At 40.8% G+C, this 22,564-nt stretch overlaps 1 protein-coding gene across 1 annotated transcript; it reads right to left on the reverse strand.

Moving 5' to 3' along the window:
• Positions 1 to 2,848: 2,848 nt before the first annotated feature.
• DPH5 (diphthamide biosynthesis 5) lies at positions 2,849 to 22,235 on the reverse strand. The gene is given in 9 exon segments (XM_059854399.1): positions 2,849 to 3,090; positions 3,971 to 4,074; positions 5,134 to 5,173; positions 6,089 to 6,209; positions 15,471 to 15,579; positions 18,473 to 18,597; positions 21,714 to 21,865; positions 21,868 to 21,954; positions 21,957 to 22,235. Coding segments are annotated over 9 exon segments (1,215 nt in total). The 5' UTR covers positions 22,210 to 22,235; the 3' UTR covers positions 2,849 to 2,866.
• Between the last annotated feature and the right edge of the window lie 329 nt (positions 22,236 to 22,564).

Genomic DNA, 22,564 nt, shown 5'->3' on the forward strand with positions numbered 1-22,564 from the left:
CACACAGTGTATGCCATGTTCAGTCAGTAACTGCAGTCACATGGAGTATGTCAGTAAACAAGGGACATCTGATATTTTTTTCATCTAAGGGGATACTTGCTCAGGTTTTAGAGGAGTACAAACCACGCAGTTGAAAGCAAAAGCGAAGCTTTCTTTACCCTGAGAGCCAAAGCACCATTATTTGTGTTTTGCTAATTACTTAACACTGGTTGCTTATGTAGCACTTTGCTATTGACACTTTATTGGAGATGCAAGGCGGGATTTAAACAAAGACTTGTGTGAATGACTGACATCCAGAGATGGGTGAATGGCTGCAAATCATGTGCTAAAACTCAGCCTCCTGGTATCCACTTCTGAATTTTGAATCAAGTTTTCAAAGTGTGGTTTTCTCACGTTTTCATGTAGCTGATATTACTGTGGGGTTACTGGTCTGTCTTTGTGGGTTATTTTTTTCTGAGACTGAAACCAGCAACTTAAAACCCTATTGTTCCAAAGACCAAGCCTGCAAACTGCATGATTTTTACCACACCTACAGCAAAATAAGATAAAACAAATGTTACAGAGTGTCTGTATTAAAATGCCTCACTGTTTTTTGAGCTAAACAGTGGAAGAAAACTTCTCTTATGAATATGCACAGTAAGGACTGGTCCTTTATAGGCTAATCTGGTAAGTACACAGCTCTGGATAGACTGGCTCCTTTCATCAGGAGGGCCCCTACAGAGAGCTGAGTTACTCGTGTGATTTGCTAAGCTAGGATGGAAAGTAAATAAATGACTTTGCTTTTTATGTAATAATTCCTACGAAAGCAAAAATTTCAGTTGCATCATTAGTAAAAACTGCTGACACTATTTTTACACCATTCTTAATTTACCTTTTTTTAAAGATGTAAAACTGGGTTTAAAGGTGAAGGAAAATTAATGGTTTCTCTTTTTAACTGTTGTATGTGAACCTGTTCTGGGAATGTAAACAAGATACGAGAGGAGAGAATCTGCTGGTGAACTGCAGTTTGCCATCTTCTGCATATAGTGTGCAAACAAATTGTAAAGTCCATGGCTTTTCTTTCACAGTGCAGACTGCAGCTGCACAGTGCAGATTTTCAGTTGCATACTTTTATAAAATGCAAACTCTTATGGGACTGTTTCTTCATGACACAAAGTCTTTAAATACCAGTTGAGAGCAACAATTTTAGTTAATAATTAAACCCTGTCCTGTTTTCTCCAGCAGCCATTAGATTGCTATGATTCTTGATTATCCCACTCCTTTAAGCAGGATTGGATTTTTGGGTTTTTTTAAACAATCTCTCTGATCCTCAATACTGACTCTGTAGTTAAATCCTCCTTTACACTTCTGTGAAAATCCTTACCTGCAGGTTGCTGAGGCTCCCTTTTGGATTTGTCCCCCGTTAGGCTTTGTTGCAAAGCCCATCCCTGTGGGCACTTCCTTGGCCAGACACTGCTATAATGTGAAGAGATGCCAGCCATGCTGGGCCTGGCATGCGAAGACTGAGTCTTGCTGTGTGCAAATACTGCTCAACCTACTTGGCTGTTTCAGTGAGCCACAAAAGGTTCCTGCCTATGTGGTAATTTGGCTGAAATGATGTGTAAAAAGAGCTGGGTATTTCACTTCCCATGTGCATTGGAGCCTCTCACATGTATGCTGGGATCTTGTACAAGAGTTAAGTGAATCACTACACTATCTTGGCTGAAGTGTGAAATAATGTGAATGAAGCAATTGCCAAAATCATTCCTGGTAGCATACAGCATATTGCTTGCCTTTACCTTTAAATTACAGGAATTACTCTTAGCAGTGAGCTTCAGTTCAATAGCAAAGTGTGTCAAAGTACCTGTGAAGAAATCTGGCAGGTAACACAAGGCAGCTCACTAAAATTCTGAAGACTATGTATGATTTTGTTCTGGAATGCTAATGCTAGTAGCTTAGCCACGGCTTGTCCCAAGTGCAATATAAAGAAATTTTTAATGTAATCTTTTCTACTTGAATACAGTCTATATAAAATGTTAAATATCCTATATTGCTGAAAAGATATGGGATCAAATTTCTTTCCAATAAATCTTCAGTTTAAAAAAAAATATGCATACAGGTCTGCTTTGTTTTCATCATACTGTGAAGAATAGTTGAAATAGCAACCACCATCATCTCTAAGCTGATTTAAAGAGAATTCTTGCAGTCTGTGTGCTGAGACTTGGCCTGAGGTTAATTGTGGTTGCTGCAGTTGAGTCTAGCCCTTCATAAATGCTAGCATTAACATATGAAGAAATCCAGTTTAATTTTTAGTTGCAGTCTTCTGAACTAAGAAATTCTGTGCAGCTTCTCCCACTCTTTCACCAGCTGTCCGAAGGGAAAGTTCTTGGTTTTCTTTAGAGCATTCTCACCTGCCTCTATTTACTCTCCCAAGGCAAAGATGGACACAGACCTAACAGGTTTTGCACACTAATGTTTTCTATTGGTAAGAGAACTCCTAAGTTTCTGCAAAGCTGAAAGACAAAATTTAACATCTAATGCACTTAAAACAACGTATGCAGGAGGTTTGGTTAATGCACTACAGCAAGTGATGTCACACAGATACCTGGTACTCTTCTTATCCTAGTCAGCAGCCCAAGACTGGTGTGGATGTCAATGATCTGAATCAAAGGCTTAGGGGTTTCTGGAGGTGGCTGCAGGGTAGAAGCTGATACCAGCAGGTGCAGTTTGCAGCCTCAGGTAAAAGCAGTTCCATGTTCCTGCAGTGTGTCCTCTGAAGCAATATAGTGTCTAACTACAGTTAGACAAGTCTTAAATAGTCACAGCAATATCTTGATGCTGTTATGCAATTAAAGATGGAATAAAAATGTAAATGCCTGGTTTTTATTTAAGTAGTCCTTTGACATGCATTATTTTCAAAAACGGAACTATCTACAGAGAACAGTTTAAGCATTTCCAGTTCCAGAGGATGCATAGTGCCTGTAACAATTAAGGAATGTAGTGGGGCACCCAATTCCACAGTGGACATCTGCTGTAGAGTGCCTGAAGCAATCTTCTCATCCAGAGCACCAACACGAGCAAGGGCAACACAAATTGTGTTTTCAGTAATTTCTGTAAGAAAGAAGATGAAATGTTTAATTTATTGACTAATGATCCTATAATAAGGGAAAAAGTACTCAAAATGCTTAAACCTTAACATTCCTTTCCTAAACCTCCAATTATTAAATTATTGGAGTGGCCTAGAAAGAAATTTGCTCTTCAAAGAAAATAAAACTTAAGGATGTTGATAAGGAAGAATTCATTCAGGAATTGTGTTCACTTTGAGGAAACTGCTGCTTCTGATTCATTCTATGTAAAGGATAAAATTAAGGGATTTTCATTTTAACAGTATTGGAGAAATAAACTTTTTAAATGAGGGGTAGACCTAGATGAATTTGTTAGAAAAAAATTCTGTGACACAACTGCATCATCTTTATTAGCTGCTGTGCTTTTACCCTTGGTCTCAATAAATATTTCAGTTTGCTCCTGACTAGTGTTAAAAATTCAAGGTGAAAATTACAGTTCTGCATCTTTGGGTTAACCTAGATTCCTGCTGGTGTTCACATAGAGCAGAGTGTGACAGGTCTAAGTAAAAGAGAGCTGAGATTTTTTTTGAAGCTTGACTGATCTGAAATGCTCAGAAATCCTTCTGCCTCCTGCAACTCTAATGGCTCAAAGAGCTCACAGTTCCACATGGATAGAAACAGTGCAGGGTTTCCAGACTGAGGCTTTGACTGTAGCTCCAGGAGCCACCAGTGCAGCTTCATTGATGCTCACTGAACTGTGCTGGGCTCAAGCTTAGCTAAATCCATCTCGTGACTAGGATTTAAGGCAGCCCAAATCCTCTGCAGAGCAGAATTCTGGGAGTCAGGGGAGGGGAGTGGAGTTCAGAGGCTCATCAAGAGGTGTGACTGGTGAGGGGTGGTAGCAGACAGAAGCAGTCCAATCATACCTGGTTTTTCTCCTTGGAGCCTTCTGTTTTCAATAATGGCAAGAAGCTGTTCTGCAGCTTGATTCACACTCATGTAACGTGGTGGCTCATAAATCTTTCTTCCTCTGCAGGGAAGGAAAAGCAGAGAAATTTTACATATAACCCGTTTTGTTATCCCCAGCAATCTTACAGCTTATTTCAAGAGACCTCTAGACCAGCAGGTTGAGCTTAAACAGGCCAGGCTCTCAGGCTGGGTCTTTGAGACAAGAGTGGACTTTTTAACAAGAATACAGAAATCTGTTGTGCTCTCACCACACCTGTGAAACAGCTGGGCTCCAGCTGCCAGATCATTTAGATCCTAAAAACAAATTCAACTGCTAGAAGCAAGATGCAGGTTTTGCAGCTACTCTTGAAGGATGCATTAGACTTAAATACAAGGGCATACAACTGTTTTTCTGTTAAATGCCCTGTAGACAGATGATTACAGACTAGAAATATATTCTTAAATGAAATGCTGCTTTCTTTGCCAACTGTGGATTCACTCAAACAGATTTTATTTTGAAACTCTAGAATAAACAAACCTCAATGATACTGTGAGACTTCACAAATGTTAATTTAGACCAGTTACAGCATGTATAGAGGAGCCATTTATATTCACCACTGTGAAAACATACAGATTGCAGAGATGGGCAAGATGTGGCAAAAGCTTTTTGACTACAGTTAAACGAGCACAAGAGCATTTTCTGTATATTGCTTATTGAACTCTTAAGAAGGGTGTTATGTATTCTGCACTTTGCACTGTTCCAGCCAGTGTACAAAGAATAAAATTAGAACACTCTTTCAGATATTAATCTGTTTCAGGAGGTGACAGAACAGTAGAGAAATAATACTTCATTCACCAAGAGGAAAGCCTATCCCTTTCTGACTTAGTGCTTCTCACAGGAACAGTTACACATGTTCTGCTGCAACTCCATTCAGTTACTGTAAATAAAGCCAGGCCCCATTGCAAGGAACAAGAGTTTCACTCCTTGTAAGAAACAAAAGACAGTGGCCACAAGAAGCAGGAGAGGAGAAGGCAGGTAAGTTCAGTATTAGACTATGGGCAAAGAACCTTTGTTCCTTGTACAAAAAACCCTTTGTAGGGGCACTGTGTGTTTCTATGTATTTTAAAAATGGTGACTCACTTCATGAGATTCTCCAGAGACTGCTCCTTCACTTTAATATCTGTAGAACAAAACACATTAAAACACAGCTTTCCTACAAGCTTCTAATTTAGTTTTCTATGTAGGTGAAGCTTTAACATTTTAGCTATTATTAATATTACAATATTATTATATTTAGCTATTAGAATATGGATCACACTGTACTGTTTCATCTGTTAGTTAATCTCAAAATCCTGTGACTTTATGCATGTGATTTTACCCAACAATAGGGCAAATTTCACAGATTTCAGAGCAACACAGCCAAATAAAAATCCTGGTAAATATACAAATAGGCATATTTACCATAAGATAGTTAAATACTAGCACATTTGAGCACACCAGTTCATTGGGACTACTCTTAAATTATGAGCACATGATGTCACAGAAGGTAAAGCAGTCTGACTGCTCGACAGTGATTACATCACTGCCATGCAGGAACCTGACTTTCATTAGCACTTCCTTCCTGTCCCAATCAAAATTTAGAACAAGCTTCTCTTACGGGAAAATAAAAGGATTTGGGCAAAACTGAAATAGAGAAGGGGTCAGGTAGGTAAGACTCTGCACAGCTGCAATTTTATGAAACTGACCATAATCTTTCCAAGAGGAATCCAAATGTTACCTGTACTCAAACACCCCTCCTCCCACTCCCAAACTGTCATAGAGAAAGCTGGATACATTTTTAACCTTGAATAAGTATTCCTTGATACATAATCAACTTCTAAACCAAAGTGACTCAGATCAAAGGGGTTAAAATGCAAAACTCCAAGACTGTAAGTGCCCAGTTTACCAAATTGCTTCTCCATCCATGAAGTCACTTTCAGTTCAAAAGTTTATCAGCACTAACCTTTCCAATGCCACATTTGCTTATCTGGTGATCTAGTCAGTTGGGTAAACATTCAGTACATAAATAAAAGGCAGGAGAGTGGCTGCTGCTCACCAAGTAAGCACAGGGTGTGCATTCCATTCTGCCTGTTCTTCTCAATCTTGTCAAAGAAGCTCTCTGGCTTCCACGTATCTGTCCAGAACACTATGGAAACGGTTTCTCCAAAATTGTACAACTGTAAAACAGAGCAAAAGCAGTAACACACATAAGCAATAAGAAAAAATAAGAGCATTCAATAATGTTAAAGGCCAAGTAATGGCTTTTAACACACCTGTAAAGTTTTTACTGCATTCACCTTTCCAATGCATAATTAGTAACTTTCTATTTCTACTTTCTATTGTTACTCAATTCTGAAGTCCTTTTAAAGGCAAAAACTTTGTAAGATGAGCACCAAAATTATTATTTGTTATTTCTTACTTTGGCTAAGGGATTTTATTTCTTACTTTGGTTGAGGTTAGACAGCTTGGAATAATGCTGTAATTTAATGTTTTGATTCTACTGAATTAAATGGCATTTTGCTGCAGATGGAAGCTCTAGCAGACAAAAGGAGTTACAGTCTAAGGAGATAGTGGACATGAAGATCTGAAGACAGATTGTACAGGAAGCAGAGAGGTACAACATTGTTTATGCACATATGGAAAGAATATTGCTAGCAGATTCTGTGTCAAGCATACTCACTGATTCTATTCTCAGCCTTAACACATTTATGACTGTAAGTCCCTCATCTTGGTGAAGACATTTGAAGCAATAGTCTTGCCAATCATCTCTGATGATGTAAAAGTGAAAGTCATATGTAACTTAAGGCAGTATTTGGCTTGGAAGTAGTTTTTGCCCTGAAATAGGAGAATACCATGCATCAATTTTGGTCTATTTAGCTCTGGACTGGGACTGCCCCAGATGGATTTTACAGCTTGCCAATATTCTGTCTGCTCAAGCCCACCAGAGAAACAACAGCTACATGAACTACCCTTCTCACTTTCTCTGTACTCCTGGAAGGAAAAGCTGCTTTTCCAAGCCCATGAAAGGAGACAAAGGCACTGTGTGTGCTTTGGCAGAGGACCCTGTATAGAAGCAGCTCTGGCATCCCTGTGCCATGAGGGGATTCCCCTATACATACTTCTGTTACTGTGGCATTAGGCTGTGGCTTTAACTCCTTTATGGTGGTAGAGCAGAACTTGAATCGCAGCAGAAACATGTTTATTTTCAAACGTATTAGAGCTTATTTTCAAAAGCTCAAATTTTAACCATTCATGCTGATAGAATTTATTCAAAGATTCCTGGAAGATAACTGAAAACATTTCCTCTTTAAAGTATTTCATTCTAGCACAAGGACTAGAACATACTGGGTACATTTCACAACCTAAAGGCTCTTCCAGTAAAGTAAATACAGGTTGAACCAAATAAGTTGCTCCTGATGTAACTTTCCTGATGTTAGCTTTTTCAAGGCTGTGTTCTAGAAAATGAAAAGAAAAATCAAACTATACTTTGCCTATTTTTCATGTGGCTGCCTAGAACTCATTCCCATTTTGTACCAAATCTGTAGAAAAACTATTAGTACAAGAAGTTTCTCTGTCTCCCTTTCACTGTTAGAACATCTGGGAGCAAGATACATTCAATATCCCTGATAGCATTCCTGCAATCTTCCAGAAGTGCTGCAATGTCTGATACCAACCTAAGTGCTCCCCATCAGCACCTGAAACCACCTGCAGCCACTTCCCCAAAGCAGCAGTCCTTGTTCAGGACAGAAAGGGGCCTCAATTAACCTTAAATCTTACCTTGGCCCTCTGGCATTTTTATAAACCAAGGAAGAAAAACTTTCACCTTCGCCCTTTAGGAAAGGAAAGGACATGCAGAAATGGGAGAAATGTTATTATCTGTGAGGTATTTTGTTGGGAATCAGAACTCCTAAACCACTCTGCCACATGTTAAGAATGAGTTGGACATTCAACTTTATACCATACAGTGCTAATTCTGATTGTTATCATTCTCTTTTCCATTACCCATTACAAAAATTCTCCATCCTCTTTGCCAACAAGAAGTTAAGCAAGTTATCCTTATTCCTGCCAATCATTCACTTATCTGTCCTTTGTTTACAGTGTTTTGCATTAATACTGAAGCCTGGATGTCAAAAAAGAGTTTTGTCAGAAATTCAGCAGAAATACCTTCTATTCAGCAGAAATACCTTCAGAACACCTTCATGAAGAATTGATACCACAGAAAATTGTACTTAGTCTCAGAAAAAATACACCTATTTTCTCAGCAGCTGGAAAGTACAGAAGTAGTTTTTACACCAATAAGATAGAGTAGGACATATTTGATTAACCTCCTGGAAATGCTTTTGCAGTTTATACCCCTCTGCTAACTAAACTTGTGAAGAACAGACATCCTAGGATTAATGTGCACATATTCTTACTTTAAATTACAGAGGGGGGAATACTACTTTGGGAAGTCCCTGGCACACCATCAATCTGAATGCTGAGAAACTAAAGTAGTAAGTGGAATCCCTCTATTGTGCTTGAATACTTATTACCTTACAAACACTTCTACAGACACAAAGCAATATTTCTTTCTCATCCAGTATCTGATCTCTGCAGATATGTGACATTTAAGTAAATATAGGAACTGCTCTTCACCAGGGCAAGCAACATTAAGAAGGACATCAGAACTTAGACTTTAAATGCTCCCCCTGTACCTCATGCAGAATTCAATTTGTTCCAAATTAATTTCCTCTGCTCTGCTCCAATTTCAACCTTTTGAACTTGTGAATGAAGCATCTGACTTTCAAGAAAAGCCTTGCAGCAGAGAGAGCAGTAAATGCCAAAAATTGCAGTACTATCCTAAGGATTCAGGAGTTACAGAAGACAGCAGGTTCACTAAAGACAAAACCCACTGAAATTAAAGTGCATTCTTTCCCCCAACCATAAAAGGCTGCAGAGGGTCCCAAAATTCCAGGAATCATGCTTCTCACTGAAAGAGAGCTGTCTGACATGTTTGTTAACCAAGGAGTGTTACAACACAACTAAGGATTACTGCCAGGCTTTGAGACTGTTCAGGAGTTCAGTAAGATGCTGAGCTGTGTGTATTTGCAGAGACCAGGGACCGGCTGTACAGTGGCTGGCACAGCTCGAAAGGCAGGCAGCAGCAAATGACATTTCACAGCCAACTTGTGTGTGCTGCACTCTACAGGAAGCACGTGGGGTTTAGGAGTGGGCAACGTGTGGTCTGCACCAGCCCCTCATCTCAGGCATCACACTTACACTGATGAGCAGATTTGTTGGAGTGCCTACATTCTGCTCAGGCTCAAAAGTGCCAGAATTTCAAAGGGGTGCAGTGAAATGGCTGGACAGATATTTCGTGTTTTTAGCTTGGAAACCAAACTTCTTACCTTCTCCTCAATGCTCAAAAACATCACAGAAAAGTTTCAAAAGGTCCTTTTGAAAGACCTCAGTCTTTGGAAATACCCCTTTCTCCGCACCCTCCCCCCATGTAGTAACTGGCTTAAGCAAAACTCTGCACTCAAATTTTGCAATGCAATAGCTCAGGACAGCAAAGGAAGCCAGCACTCTACTCTGAGGCAATGCCCTGCTGCCAGAGTTTTCTGCCTCACAAAATACTGCAGAAAGCTGTTCTTCAACTCAGTTACATCACCTCAGAACAAGATATAACTTCCTATTTTATTTACACACATGATATGAAAGAATGATTGACAACTTTTGGTGCTTGTTTTCTGTTAGTATTTTAACCTTTCTATTAATGCTATTTCTTATTTTACTTCTTGTTTATACAAGCAGAATTGATTGAAAATTGAGAGGCTAGAATGAACTGTGAAAGTACCATGATCTCACCTTGAAAAGTCTTCATGCAAGTGGAATTTCAATGAAACTGCTGAACCACTTTGTTAAAGACCAGTCTGATATCAGATACCTGAAACTGTCCTGATCAATTGTCCTCACTTGAAATCATGGTGTGGTCAATCACCACAAAAATTTAGGGCATAAAAGACGGAACAAGCTGAGACTAAATAGGGAAATTAAAAAAGGAAGATCCACCATCCCCTCTAAAAAGTACTAAAGCAAGCAGGAGAGAAGATGCAAAATAATATTAAAGGTCAGTTGGCCAACAGCTGCAGAGAAACCAAGAAGTAAACATTTCAAAACACAGACATCTATTTTTACAGCATCTTTCTCAGAATTATTGCTGTATCAGCTTCAATGGTGACACAGCAATTTTTCATTTATGAACCTATCTCCTTTCCTAACATTTCAAATAGCTTCAGAACTAGTCATATGTCTGGTTCTTCCCAAAAAAAGGAGTTACTGCATTCTTCAGACCTGCCACCATACACAACCAAATACCTGAGACCTCGTAGGGCTGAAATGTTACAGAGCCATGTTCTGGTCGCAGGTTACACTGCAGATAGTTCTCACAGCAAAGTGAATTATGGAAATTCAGACTCTTCTCAGCCTAACCACAACCCACTGGTAGGAACTAAGAGGCTTTTTCTCCCAAGACTATTCTTCAATAAATTTAGAGACTGCAGAGCACCTTGCATTATCCCAGGTTACTTCCTGATCGATCCCAATGAGCATACCCAGAAAAGCTAAGATATATTTGCTTTGTCTTTGTCATAGGGGTTCTGAGATGCAATGCAATGTGATGCTATGCAATGTTCATCCTCAAAGATAAGGAATCTGAGTCAGGTTTTTCCCTTTATTCTCCCTAACCTGTTAACAACCCTTCAGATCACATAGATCAAATTAAAGGGCTCCTGCTCTTCTTTGTGTTATATATTGTTGCTTGATAGCAGCTTAAGAAGTAGTGCCATTATCAACAAAGAGGCAGCAAGAATCACTCAATCTTTGTTTTTGCTTGGAATTGGCCATATGAAACAACCACAAGTCTAGCTCTAGCCCTTTACACTACCTTATTTAGTATCACAGACCTTTAGCAACTTCAGATGCCTCTCGTGAGAACCTTCACACGAAACTGAAATGTTTTACCATTTACCTATTTGTGGCTTTGACTCCTTTTTGTACTGCAAGCTAAGAGATCGCCTTAGCTGTCCCAAAACCTTCCAGCCCCCTTAGTACATGCCAGAGAGGAAGGAACTGTGAAGAAAACACATCTGGCTGAGGGAAATCCACTCCATATGCAGTCTTCAGAAGGCAGCTGAGACAAATCACATAAAATCAGTTGAAGGGATGAGCACATTTTGCTCTGGCTGCCTCTTGGATCTGCTTAGGAAATAGCCACTCCACAAGCAGAACAAAATTCAGCTATCAAAATACTTTGAAGGCAAACTTGCATAGGAGAGGATTCACCCCCGAAGGTAATGTCACCTTATCTTTAAAAACCTTCTAAGACTCTTTCTGTCAATATCAAGCAATGTTTCCTGCCCTGAAGGTGACTTGGGTTACTAATATGAAATGAAGATATGTAAAAGAAAAAAAAAAAACAAACCTGATTAAATAGATGTTTCTGGGTCATTTTTGCTGGTGACAAATAGCACTAAGTTGGACAGCAATTGTGAATAATGAAATAGTGTGACCAGCACTGATTTAACCTTTAATTGGCTCGAGAAACAAATAACTTCTTAAAGGCCCAGAAGCTGTTAGTAACTGAAAAAACAGTGATGGAAAACAGTTTAACAGTCAGTAATTTTGTGTAAAGTCCCTCCTATTACAGCAGAGTGTTTTTGAAGATTAGGGCACACAGAGAGGGTGGGACTCAGAGGCTCCACTCCTGCAGCTACTACAGGGTTTCTATTTGAGTATGAGCACAGTAATTAATGACAGGATCCTCCAGCTTCTTCATCTTTGACACTGGAAATGTACTCACCTGTTCAGCAAAAACTCAAACATAACACAGTAATCATTACTTTGGCATTTAAGTGACCAGCTGCTAGCAAAAAGGCTGTTTTCTATTTTGTAACTGTAATTGTCTTACAAGAATTAAGTGGACTGCAAACAAAAAACCCGGGCTGCTTCACTGAAAGAAACAAGGGCACATGCAGATGTTTGTTCTGAAGCTATTCAGCTGGAAAGTGGGTACATCTCAAAAGAAAGGCAGCTCTTGGCTGTAACATGTTTTTTTCCTAGCTACCCAACCAAATGCTTTCAAAACGAGCAACACCATTCAGAAATGAGCATCTCATTTCAGCCTTTTATCTCATCCTGTGACTTGCCTCCAACTTGGCACTTCAGTTCTCAATCCTCTTTCTTTATGTTAATGGCATGATCTCAAGCCATTTCAAGTTGTATCATTCCTTCACATGCACCACAGGCCAGCGTGATGCAGGATCTTCCAGATGTGTCTGACCACCAGCAGTTCTACCACAAGGACACATTACCAGCACTGGGTCAGAGAGAATTCTGTCCTGAGAGCACCACTCTGGCCAGTGACTTTCCCAAACCAACACAGATGTCAAGCATATTAGAAATGAAGGAGAAATATGCAAATTAGAGACCCTAATTTTCCGGCCTCTTTATTCTATGGCTAAAAGCCATAGCAATCAGCCCTATTCTGAAAAACTGAGAGTGGGCACAGGTACAGCCTGTGCTTCCCTGGCAGGGTCTGCAGATACCAAAGTGCCTGGCTGTCCTCACTGGTGGTTGCTCTCCACTACAACAGGAGTTAGAGTGACAAACACACCCAAGCAGACTCCAGACAAGGGATGTGAACCTGCAGAGAACATGCTAAGAGGCACAGGAAGATGTTTCTTGGCTTCTCTCCCATACCTGTATTCATTTGTTTTTAAGGGAAAACAGCTTCTTCAGCCTTGGAAAGAAAAAATCTGTTACAGTGAAGCACAGCAAAAACAGTGTAAAAGAGAGAGGCACAGCAAATCACAGAGCCTTATGCACAGTCAGACTACCACTTTGCTAAGTTATACTATCCCAGCACAGCTTATCAGACTGTGAGATCTTCCAAGAAGTTTAATTTTCAAAATTAAAACCCCCCTCTTTTTTTCAGTATTCCAAAACAGCTTCACTAATTCTGTTACATGAGGAGGACAAATAAAAAGTATTTGAAAATAGATATGCAGCACTCATTATTTGGCAAGAACTACAACTATGGAATGAAGGTAACAAGCCATCACTGATGCTGTATCAACTTCACTAAATCTATACAGGAAAACTGCACGGTACCAGAATGTTGTTGGCTGCACAGAAACATTGCTCTGATGACCAGACATTCTTTTGTGACCAGACTGTGCTGTAGCTGCATTTCACTGACAGCCTAATCAGCAGTTACAGCTCGCTACACACATGGCTCTCTGAACGGCGTATAAAGGTGTTTCCTGTTTTTCTCTACTAAGAAAGAGAGAGAGTTTGTATCACAATCAGATTAAAACAAGAAAAAAAGCAAAGCCTTTTCTGTGGTGAAGCGAAAGAGGAATCCCTCCTATACTTGACAGGAACTTTACAATTTGAGACACAATAACTTCAAAATTAAATTGATGGCAGGAGACAGCCATGGAATGTAAAGGCTTTTGAAAGAAATTATAAACTTCCAACGCAACTCTAGTTAATCAAAGGCTGCTTTTTTGTAAGATACACCTCACTTGCTGTTTATGCCAGTAAGGAGTAATCAAGACTTAAACATACAACTGGTTCTATTCAGCCTGGTAATGCAATCAGTATTTCCTAAAATGCCTTATATGACAACAGGAATGTGGATTTAGGAGAAGGCAGCCCCTCCCAAGCCAGAATGGAAAAGGGGACTAATGCCAGAGTGAATAACATCACATTTCCTTTATGGTCTGCTCCCTCCAGCAAGGGATAAGGAAATAGCAAACTATTCCCCAAAACACTGCATATGGGAATAACCTGATGGACTGTTTATAGTATACTCACATTAGGTTTCTGGCCTTTTTTTTCAATTAACCTAAAAGCTGTATACTGCTCCTTCCTATGCCTGGCTGAACCGTGGAGGAAGCAAACCTTCAGAAAACTTAAAAATCTCTTTGGGCCTTGCATCTTACTTCCTAATGAATGTAAGAGAACAGTAAAAAAGAGAGCAAGTACTAGAAACTACTTGTCAACAACCTGTAGGCAGAAGCAAACTTGGCACCACCATCAAGCCAAAAGGGGAAGGGTGAGCCCCAGCCACAACTCTTGTTTTACCCACCCCGGTAAGTGCAGTCATGCGACAGCTGCTATTTGTACATGTAGATTTTAGACACCAAGAGGCCTATTTCCTTTCTGAAAGATGATTTTGCCCAACTCTTGCAGCAATAGGCAGGTATCACTAAGAAAGTGCTCACAAGAGAATTATAAAGAGTGTGAACGCTGTGCAGCATTCCCTTTAGCTAATGGGACAGGTGTCACTGCATTGGTTTTGAGCCAGGTCAGACAGGGTGCTCAGATTTCTAATCAAAACCAAAGATAACCCAAACTCATTGCAACAGATTTTCTGCTGTTGGCTAGCATTAATATTTGAATGGAGTTTGGAGTATTGGACTTAGTCAGTGGAAATTTGAACTTACCAAGTGTTTGCTGAAATTAAAAAAGTATATTTTTTGTGGTACTGCTAGGAAGGAATTTCTCCTTCAGTGATGGAAAGTTATTGTTCAAAGCCCCAACTTGTCTGTGGTACATTTACACTCCTGTGCTTGCTTTTGTCTTTTGTAAAGTGGGAACTTGGTTTCAGGGTCCCCCTGCACAGGGAACCATTCTGAACCTTGAGAGGGCAGGTTCTATGTTAAAGTGATGAATGAAAACAAGTGGGGGAAGCTTCATCTAATTTGTATGTGATTAGTTGTGATTTATACGCTGCCACAATATCTTTCATGAACCTATACATGTGTAAAAGGAAATGTTTTCTTGGGGAACATTAGAATTTTCTACTTTAGCCATTCAAGATGCACAAAAACTGTCCTTGGCTAAGCAATCCCTCCTCCCTCATCAGATTGGCAGAAAGTAGAGACAGATCAAATTTATAAGAGAAAGAGTGCATCATATTCAAGACTTTGGAATTATAATCTGAGTTGGACATATATAGAGGCTTTTGCATGTACTTCTTATATGACAAGATCAGCATAGTTCTCTACAGGATAATAACCCTTTTTAAGCATAAACCTATCAGGTATTACCTGATACCTGATTTACCATCAGTAGTAGAAGGAAGCCAACATGAACAAAGCTTGATCTGTAAAATAACTTTAAATACCAAAGGTTCCTGGGGCAGAAGGAAGTTAGAAAGCAGAAAGAACAGAAGTGTTACTATTCATTTTCATATGAGTTCATCAAAAGGGGCTTTTGCTGACATGCGGCATGCTAAAAGGAAGTGTTAAAAAATGCTAAGATTATGTGTACAGTTGGTACAGATCTTCAGAGTTGGGATTGCAACATGCACTGCCACAGCAGTAGAAGAGCTCACCAATTCTAAGCTTGGCAGCTGTGAAACAACATAAATGCATACACAAAAATATTACCTGTAAACCACAGCAGCCCACTGCATTCATTATGGAAGCATTATGAATGACCTTGTAAGGAATCCCCAATTTTACTGCACGCAGCACTAAATCACTGTGTGTTGTGGCCCTGTGGTAAGAAAAGGAAGGAATTAAACATTGAAAACACAGTGTTACCAAGTGTTACTATCACTATAGTTTGTTTTGGAATAAAATTAAATCCTTCACAATAAGGACAATGCAGAGGCAGAAAAATGGCAACAATATCCTAATGGTTACAGGAAAATAAAAACTCCAGTAAGGCTTCCATATGTTATCTTCCCCAGCTGAAATGCCAGGCATCCTCAATATGGTACAGCCCTTTGCAGCTTTCTGGCATCATTAGAACTGTGACACTATTACAATGTTACTTTATAAAGTAGCCTTGGTAAGTACTTGAAAAGGAGTTCCATGAATCCTTTGTCTTCTGCAGGTGTCTGTTGAACGTGCATTGAACTGTAAAGGTCAACTCTGTTTGGCACAAACTTCCACAAAACTCCAGGATTTTGTTACTGGCTGCACAGCCAGGCCCTCTCCCATCTGCACCAGTGTGTGCCAGGAAAGCCCCATGCTCAGACAAGAACTCTGAATAGACAGAGATGAACTGCATGTTTACTTAGAAAAAACATCCTTAGACTGAATCAATTTTTCTAATATTTAATCCAGACTACTCAAATTAACAATGCCTAAATCTGAGTGATAAAGTTTATTCTGAAAGAGATAAGAATATTGAAGTTTCAAACAAAGTTCAGCTCTAGGTCTAAGGCTGAATAAACACATTGCAGCGACTGACTGCTGCAAGAATTACTGGACTTGCAGTAAAGCAGTTGAGATTAGAGCCTTTCTAAAATGGTCAGTACATACAGATTAAGCAAATCTTTGAACTGCAACACTGTTTACATACGTATTTTGCTTGTATGTATGCTTATATGCCTGTGAAAAATGAAAATGCACCTACCCCTTGCCTAAATTTGTCAGACCTGATCAATGACCTTAGACATCTCATTCCCAAGATGAGACCACACACTTCTGTGTAGCCATTCCAAAGAAGGAAGGAAAGAAATAACATATGGCCATCAGAACAATGAACTAGGAAAATTGCTTTCACCCTGGCCTTGTTCAGTTACCCTAACAGAATTCCCCTGGTTCTAGCCTGATAATTTCCGTGCTGTGTGTCTGACCAGCACCCAGTCAGCAGATCAGGTGCTTCAGACTGGAACACAAATGTGGCAGCAGCTGGCAAAGCTATAAAGATCAATATTTTAAAAAAGAAATTAATTTCAATGGCAGAAAAAAATGAGGAATGAGAATCTGAGAAATCTGACACCCTTACACAAACAGGCTCCCAGACCCAGGAGAAGGCAGTAAAGTGATCTGAACCAGTACTTTAGTTACTATACAAACATTGCTCCTGACTTCCAGAAGCAAAGGGGATTTAAGAATGTCTGCTCTAAGAGAAGAGGAGACTGGTTTTACAGCCTTCTGTTATTCTCTGCACATACAAAGGACAAGGAGCACTGGAGGATTTTGTGGTTATGCTAATACTGACCAAGGCATCAGCTGGCTTTATTCACGGAAATTTGCTCCAGCCAGTATTTTTTTCTCCCAATAGATCTGTCTGTAATGACTGTAGCTAAAGGCAGAAGTGCCCTTATGGGCACTCAGCTAATACCAGGAAAAGTTTCACGGAGTCATCCCTCCACAGCCAAAACTATAGCAGTATTTTCTATCACTGATACAGAGGTTAAGTTTTATGGGTAGTGTAGTAATAATATGGATGTTAACACCAGCCTAGAGTGGTGGACTTTCCATTGTACTACTAAGAGATAAGAACATAAACATTTAGAGAGAAGCAACTCATTCAAAAAAAGGGTAGTTTTTAACAATAACGTAGTATGTTAACCAGACCTGAAGTATTTTGACACTGAAACTTATGATAACTGAGGCAGACCAGAATACTGCTTACAAGCAGCAGCTACATTTCAATCCATGTAGTTTGTGTACTTGTACCAGTCACTGGATCAGAGCACAAGTGTACAGGTAACAGGGTGCTACACTCTATGCAAACATGGACTGCAAGTATAATCAGTATTTCTGAAATACAAAGTCATCTGCCCATAATTAGTTTAATATAATATTGTCTTGCCAATTGCCTTCAACCTGTACTTACATAAATTATCAGCTTTTGACAAATGTGCAAATTGCTCCTTTTCTCATAAACTCCATTTTTCCCCTCACAAATAGGGTTCTCAGATTTCATTTTTCTTGTGCCCCTTAACACTGTGGTATAAATCTTGCATCACCAGCTGGAGATGAAAAGCACTTCTGCATGGCTTGACATTACAGATTGATGATGCCTGACCAAAGAGACAGAAGGAGATCCTTCTGGTCATAGAAAAAGCCTATACTTTCCAGCAGGAATAAAAGTGGAAACAAAAGGCCTAATAAACCAACAGGAGAAGACATTTATAATGACATAAGTGATTTTAAAAATTAGCATATATTAAAGCAGATTATACAACCAATAATCTGCATTGATTTTAAAAACACTGACTACAAAAGCTGCATTTTATAAGTGCAAACAGCAACTAAAAGAATATTACTCCAAAACAGCACATTCCTCATTTACGTAATAACACAGAATTTCTTCTGTTAGCAGACAAATCATAAGGCAAAGCATTTGTTATAAAAGGTAGCACAGAGAATAAAATGATAACTAATGAAATTATAAGTATCTGGTGAAGGAAAGATTCATACATCCTGGAGGGTCCACATTCCTATCTATAATGGACATGTGGGCAAGGAAACTCCAAAACAAGATAAAGTGTAGAAAACTGTATGTATATTTAAGGAATATACAGACATAGAAGTGTTTCTGGTCTGAAAATCAGTTCCCTCAAAAATAACTACAGTTAAAGAGTTGGCTTCTTCCTATTGAAAAAAAAGAGTGATGAAGCTATAATTAAAATGTTGCTCTATCTTACCCAAAAGGATCACCAACCACAAGAAATGCGACATCACAAACATCAGCTTCTTTTAAAAGGCTATCTGCTTCTTGTTCCACCATTTCTCGGTCAGCCAAAATCAATTCTTTTCCATAAAACTCTTCCTAGAAATTGAAATAAATAATAAGCATCAAAATAAGACACTTAGGAACATTTTTGTATGTCTCTGGGTGCTCACTCAGGAACACAGCCAATGGACACTGGAATAGGTAACTTCATTATTCTCCCCAGCTGCCTGCCCCATGTCTTGGAGAACCTCACCTCTGCTTGCAAGAACACCTGAGCTTTCCATAGAGCAGCTCCTGAGCTGACAAAAATTAGTGAATGTGACCTTTATCCTGACACTGACTTGGTGTTTCATGGTTTCTGGGTCAGTTGAGCAGCTGCACCTAAAGCAGCTCAGTCCCACCTGCACTGAGGGTACCTGGGTGGACTCCAGGCAGAGTTAATTTACCTTGCTGCTGTAAGGCACCCCCACTCCCAGCCTGAGCCTTACAATACTGGCACCAAACCAGGTACAAATACCACGCTAGCTACACCACAACCTGTTCTCTCAGATTTTTCCTTAGTACATTTTAGCTAACCACATCTAAGGAATGACTTCATACTAATCCTTCATCTTGAGTTCTCTTTAAGAAGTACTTTACCAAGTATACAGGTAAACATGTATTTGATCCTGTCCTTAATTTTTCTTCAGCAGCTCAGTAATCATTGTGTCTCTTTGTACATTTTAAATGCCTTTATTTCCAGAATCAACTTCACACATGTAAATGAAACTTCAGTTAGTTCTAGAACATGTTTTCTGATCATACTGAAAACATCTGCCATGTTGTGTCACCATGCATTTTACATGCTCTTTACATGAATAAATTTTTTTTCCAGTGCAAAAACCAAGCAAGGCGTTTTTGTTCTAAGTAGTAGTCAGCAAATTTGTGTGGTATTACAAATACTAATAAATTGAAAAAAACCATTGAAGTCAGTTATCACCCAGGACGGTTTTCCTCTGACTTCTGTGACTTCTTTGCCCACAAAGAACAGTGAATTGATGAGAGAACTGTAACACCTGTACTGGAGTGATGCTTCCATAAAAAAATGCATCCCATAGTGACAGTAATAGGTATGGGACCTCTGCTACCAGGCTACATGCCCTTCCCTGAATACGAGTTCCTGCCCATTTTTGAGTAGGTTTTCCTAACTGTATAAAATCAGGATATTATTTCCCTTGTGAAACAGACTGCAACCTGTACAGATTCAACAGAAAGGGGACCAAATAAATGTGTAAGCAAATCTTGCATCTGTGATTCTGAGACATTGAAATGTGGCAATGCTGAGATCTGTACTGAACCAACTGCAGCAAATTCTGACACCCCACTGGTTTTCATCAGCCCACACATCAGGACAAGGGGAGCTGGGCTGTAAAGCAGAGCACTCCATAACACACAGATCCCTTCCTGTGGGCTGCCACTGCACCAGCCTGGCTTGGGCCCAACACTGTGAGCAAATGCATGCTCCAGAACAGATTGGGTCAGTCCCAGGAACACACCTTTCAGTTTGGCTTCATCCAAGGGAATCTATTTGCATGCTCTGAGACTGCTCCACAATGCTAATCAAAGCATGCTAAGTAGAGAATATATAAAAAGTAAAATGTAGACTCACTGGGAGGTCATTGGGTCCAAACACTTCTTTTGCCAAACTCAGGGCCAATTAGGATAATCAACATCAAATAACTTTTAATATACATTTTAGGCCATCCCAATAAACAAGCAAGTCTTGTCATTTGAATGTTATGACCTCATTTTAATACCATCAACAGAGAAGGATTTCTGGGAAGTCTCTGCAGGCAAAAATCTGCTCCTTACTTCTTGAGAGTTTTCCTCTAACTTTTCATGCTGCTTAGGAAAGAATGACCATCAAATTAGTAAATAAACTATTCAGCATTGTCACTTGTATGTAAACCAGGCTGTATTATAAACACTTGGTTATTAACTCCTATATTCCCTCTTAGGTGTTTTAGGTAAGACAACATTTTTACTTTGTTTTTATTGATCTTTTTATCTCATCTTTGGTATTTCAAGGTTTGCAAAAGACTTAAAACAGTAAGAAATATATGACAAGAAAACCCAAAATAACCACATCAAAAACAGTCAGCATTTTCCTACTATTCAGTGTTTTATTTTCAGATGGATCGGAATCCAATAATTTTTCTATTGATAGCAAATGCTCATTTTGAAAAGTAAAAATCTCCAAGTAATCCTTTCCATTTAGCAGTTTTCCTATCAAACAACCACAAAGAAGAACATTTTGTTTTGGATGGGCTGACTACAATTTAGACTGCTTCAGTGTACTGAAAAGAAACATAAACCACAGAGTATATCTTCATACAGCAGATAAACTAGAGATGCTCCAAATATTCTAGCCTACCTGGTATATGGAAACCATGTAATGCTGATTACAAGCCACAGGTCTCACATGCTCTATGTATCTGCAGCTCTGCATACAGGTACATTATGGCCATATAGCACCAAGGCCCAGGCAGCATCAGCTTATTCAGAGACAAGATCTCTGGTCTGTGGGCAGCTATGCTATTTTTCGGTATTATATCTGCATTAAACTTCATCTTTCAATGACCACCTGTGACCTCCTCAGAGTTACAGTTTGCACATTTTTACTACCCTAGTCCTCCATGAGGTGTGTTCACTAACAAAACTTTATCTCCACATTGTCCAACAGCCCATCTCTGACTGAACTGTGCCTGTTCTGGGAATCCCAACATGGTGAGGCAGCTTGGCCCACGAGGAAATGTGACACAATTAAATTGCTATTCCAAGCAGGCATGCCATAACACCTCAGGCTGATACAGAGATGCAGGGCTTCAAAACATGTGCTTTTCTGGTATGACTTTTGGGTGGGGATTTTTTTGTTGATGTTTTTAAACAGATTAGACACTTTCTAACCAAGTCCTCCAGTATCTCAGGGTTTGCACGTATTGGTAGGTTTTCAGATGAAAACTAATGCCAACGGTTGTAGGAAAACTTTATTTTTGCTGCAGTCTCCTTGCAAGGTAGCAAAACAATTTCTCCTAGAAAACACGGAATGTGAAGGTCACGTACATATTTCTCCCGAGAGCGGGCACCGCTCGTTTCTCCCACGGACCCACCAGCCCCTGCACACCCCCGGCTCCATGGCACCAGAGGCCTCGGGCCCCCGGGGCCGGACCTACCAGCGCTTCCTTGCCCACGGTGAGCACGGACGTGTAGGCCTCCAGGTACACCCTGCGGCAGCGCCGCACCGCCTCCAGCCCCTTCACCGTGATGTCCTTGGCATCGCCCAGGCCCAGCCCCACCAGGTACAGCATGCTCGGGGAGCGCGCCCAGCCGCCACCTGCCTCACGAGAGAAACGGAAGCGGCCTCAGCCGGGGTGCCGCACACCCCACCGCTCGCCGGGACCCAGCCCCAGGTCCGGGTACAGCCTTGCTCCTAGCTGCTAGTTTCCCGGCTCCCAGCTGCTCGTTTCCCGGTTCCCGGCCGCTCGTTTCCCGGCTCCTAGCTCTCCGTTTCCCGGTTTCTCTCGCCCGGCTCCCGGCTGCCCGCGGCGCCGTTGGGGCGCAGGGGCCGCCGGGAGTTGTAGTCCCCGGCTGCAGCAGGGTCATGGCAGCGGCGGGCAAGCCCGGTCCGGGCGGTGTCCCCGCGGTGCCGGTCGCCAGCGGCCACAGCATCCCGGTGCTGGGGCTCGGTAAGTGGCGGAGGGCCCGCCCAGAGCCCGCCTCCCTGCCAGAGAAGTTGTGAGAGGGCGGGGGTCACCCCGGGCCCGGCCTGGCCGGCTCGGCAGGTTCGGCGTTGCTCTTGGCCCGCGGCCGGACTCGCCTCAGGGCAGCCCGGACCGGAGCCTCCTGCCGAGCTGCCCGCGCTGAGCCGGGCAGGCCCTGTGCTCCTCCGAGAGCCAGCCCCTGTGCTGCCGGGTGAGGCTTCGTGCTCCTGCCACATGCGACCAGCTAGGCCTGCTGGGGAGCGCTGTGCTCGCAGCACAGCAGCACCGCTCCCCTCCCACCTGACCCGCGGCCATGTGCGCTG

This window comes from Haemorhous mexicanus, chromosome 9 (genome assembly GCF_027477595.1).
Source record: "Haemorhous mexicanus isolate bHaeMex1 chromosome 9, bHaeMex1.pri, whole genome shotgun sequence".
NCBI classification, from domain to species: Eukaryota; Metazoa; Chordata; class Aves; order Passeriformes; family Fringillidae; genus Haemorhous; species Haemorhous mexicanus.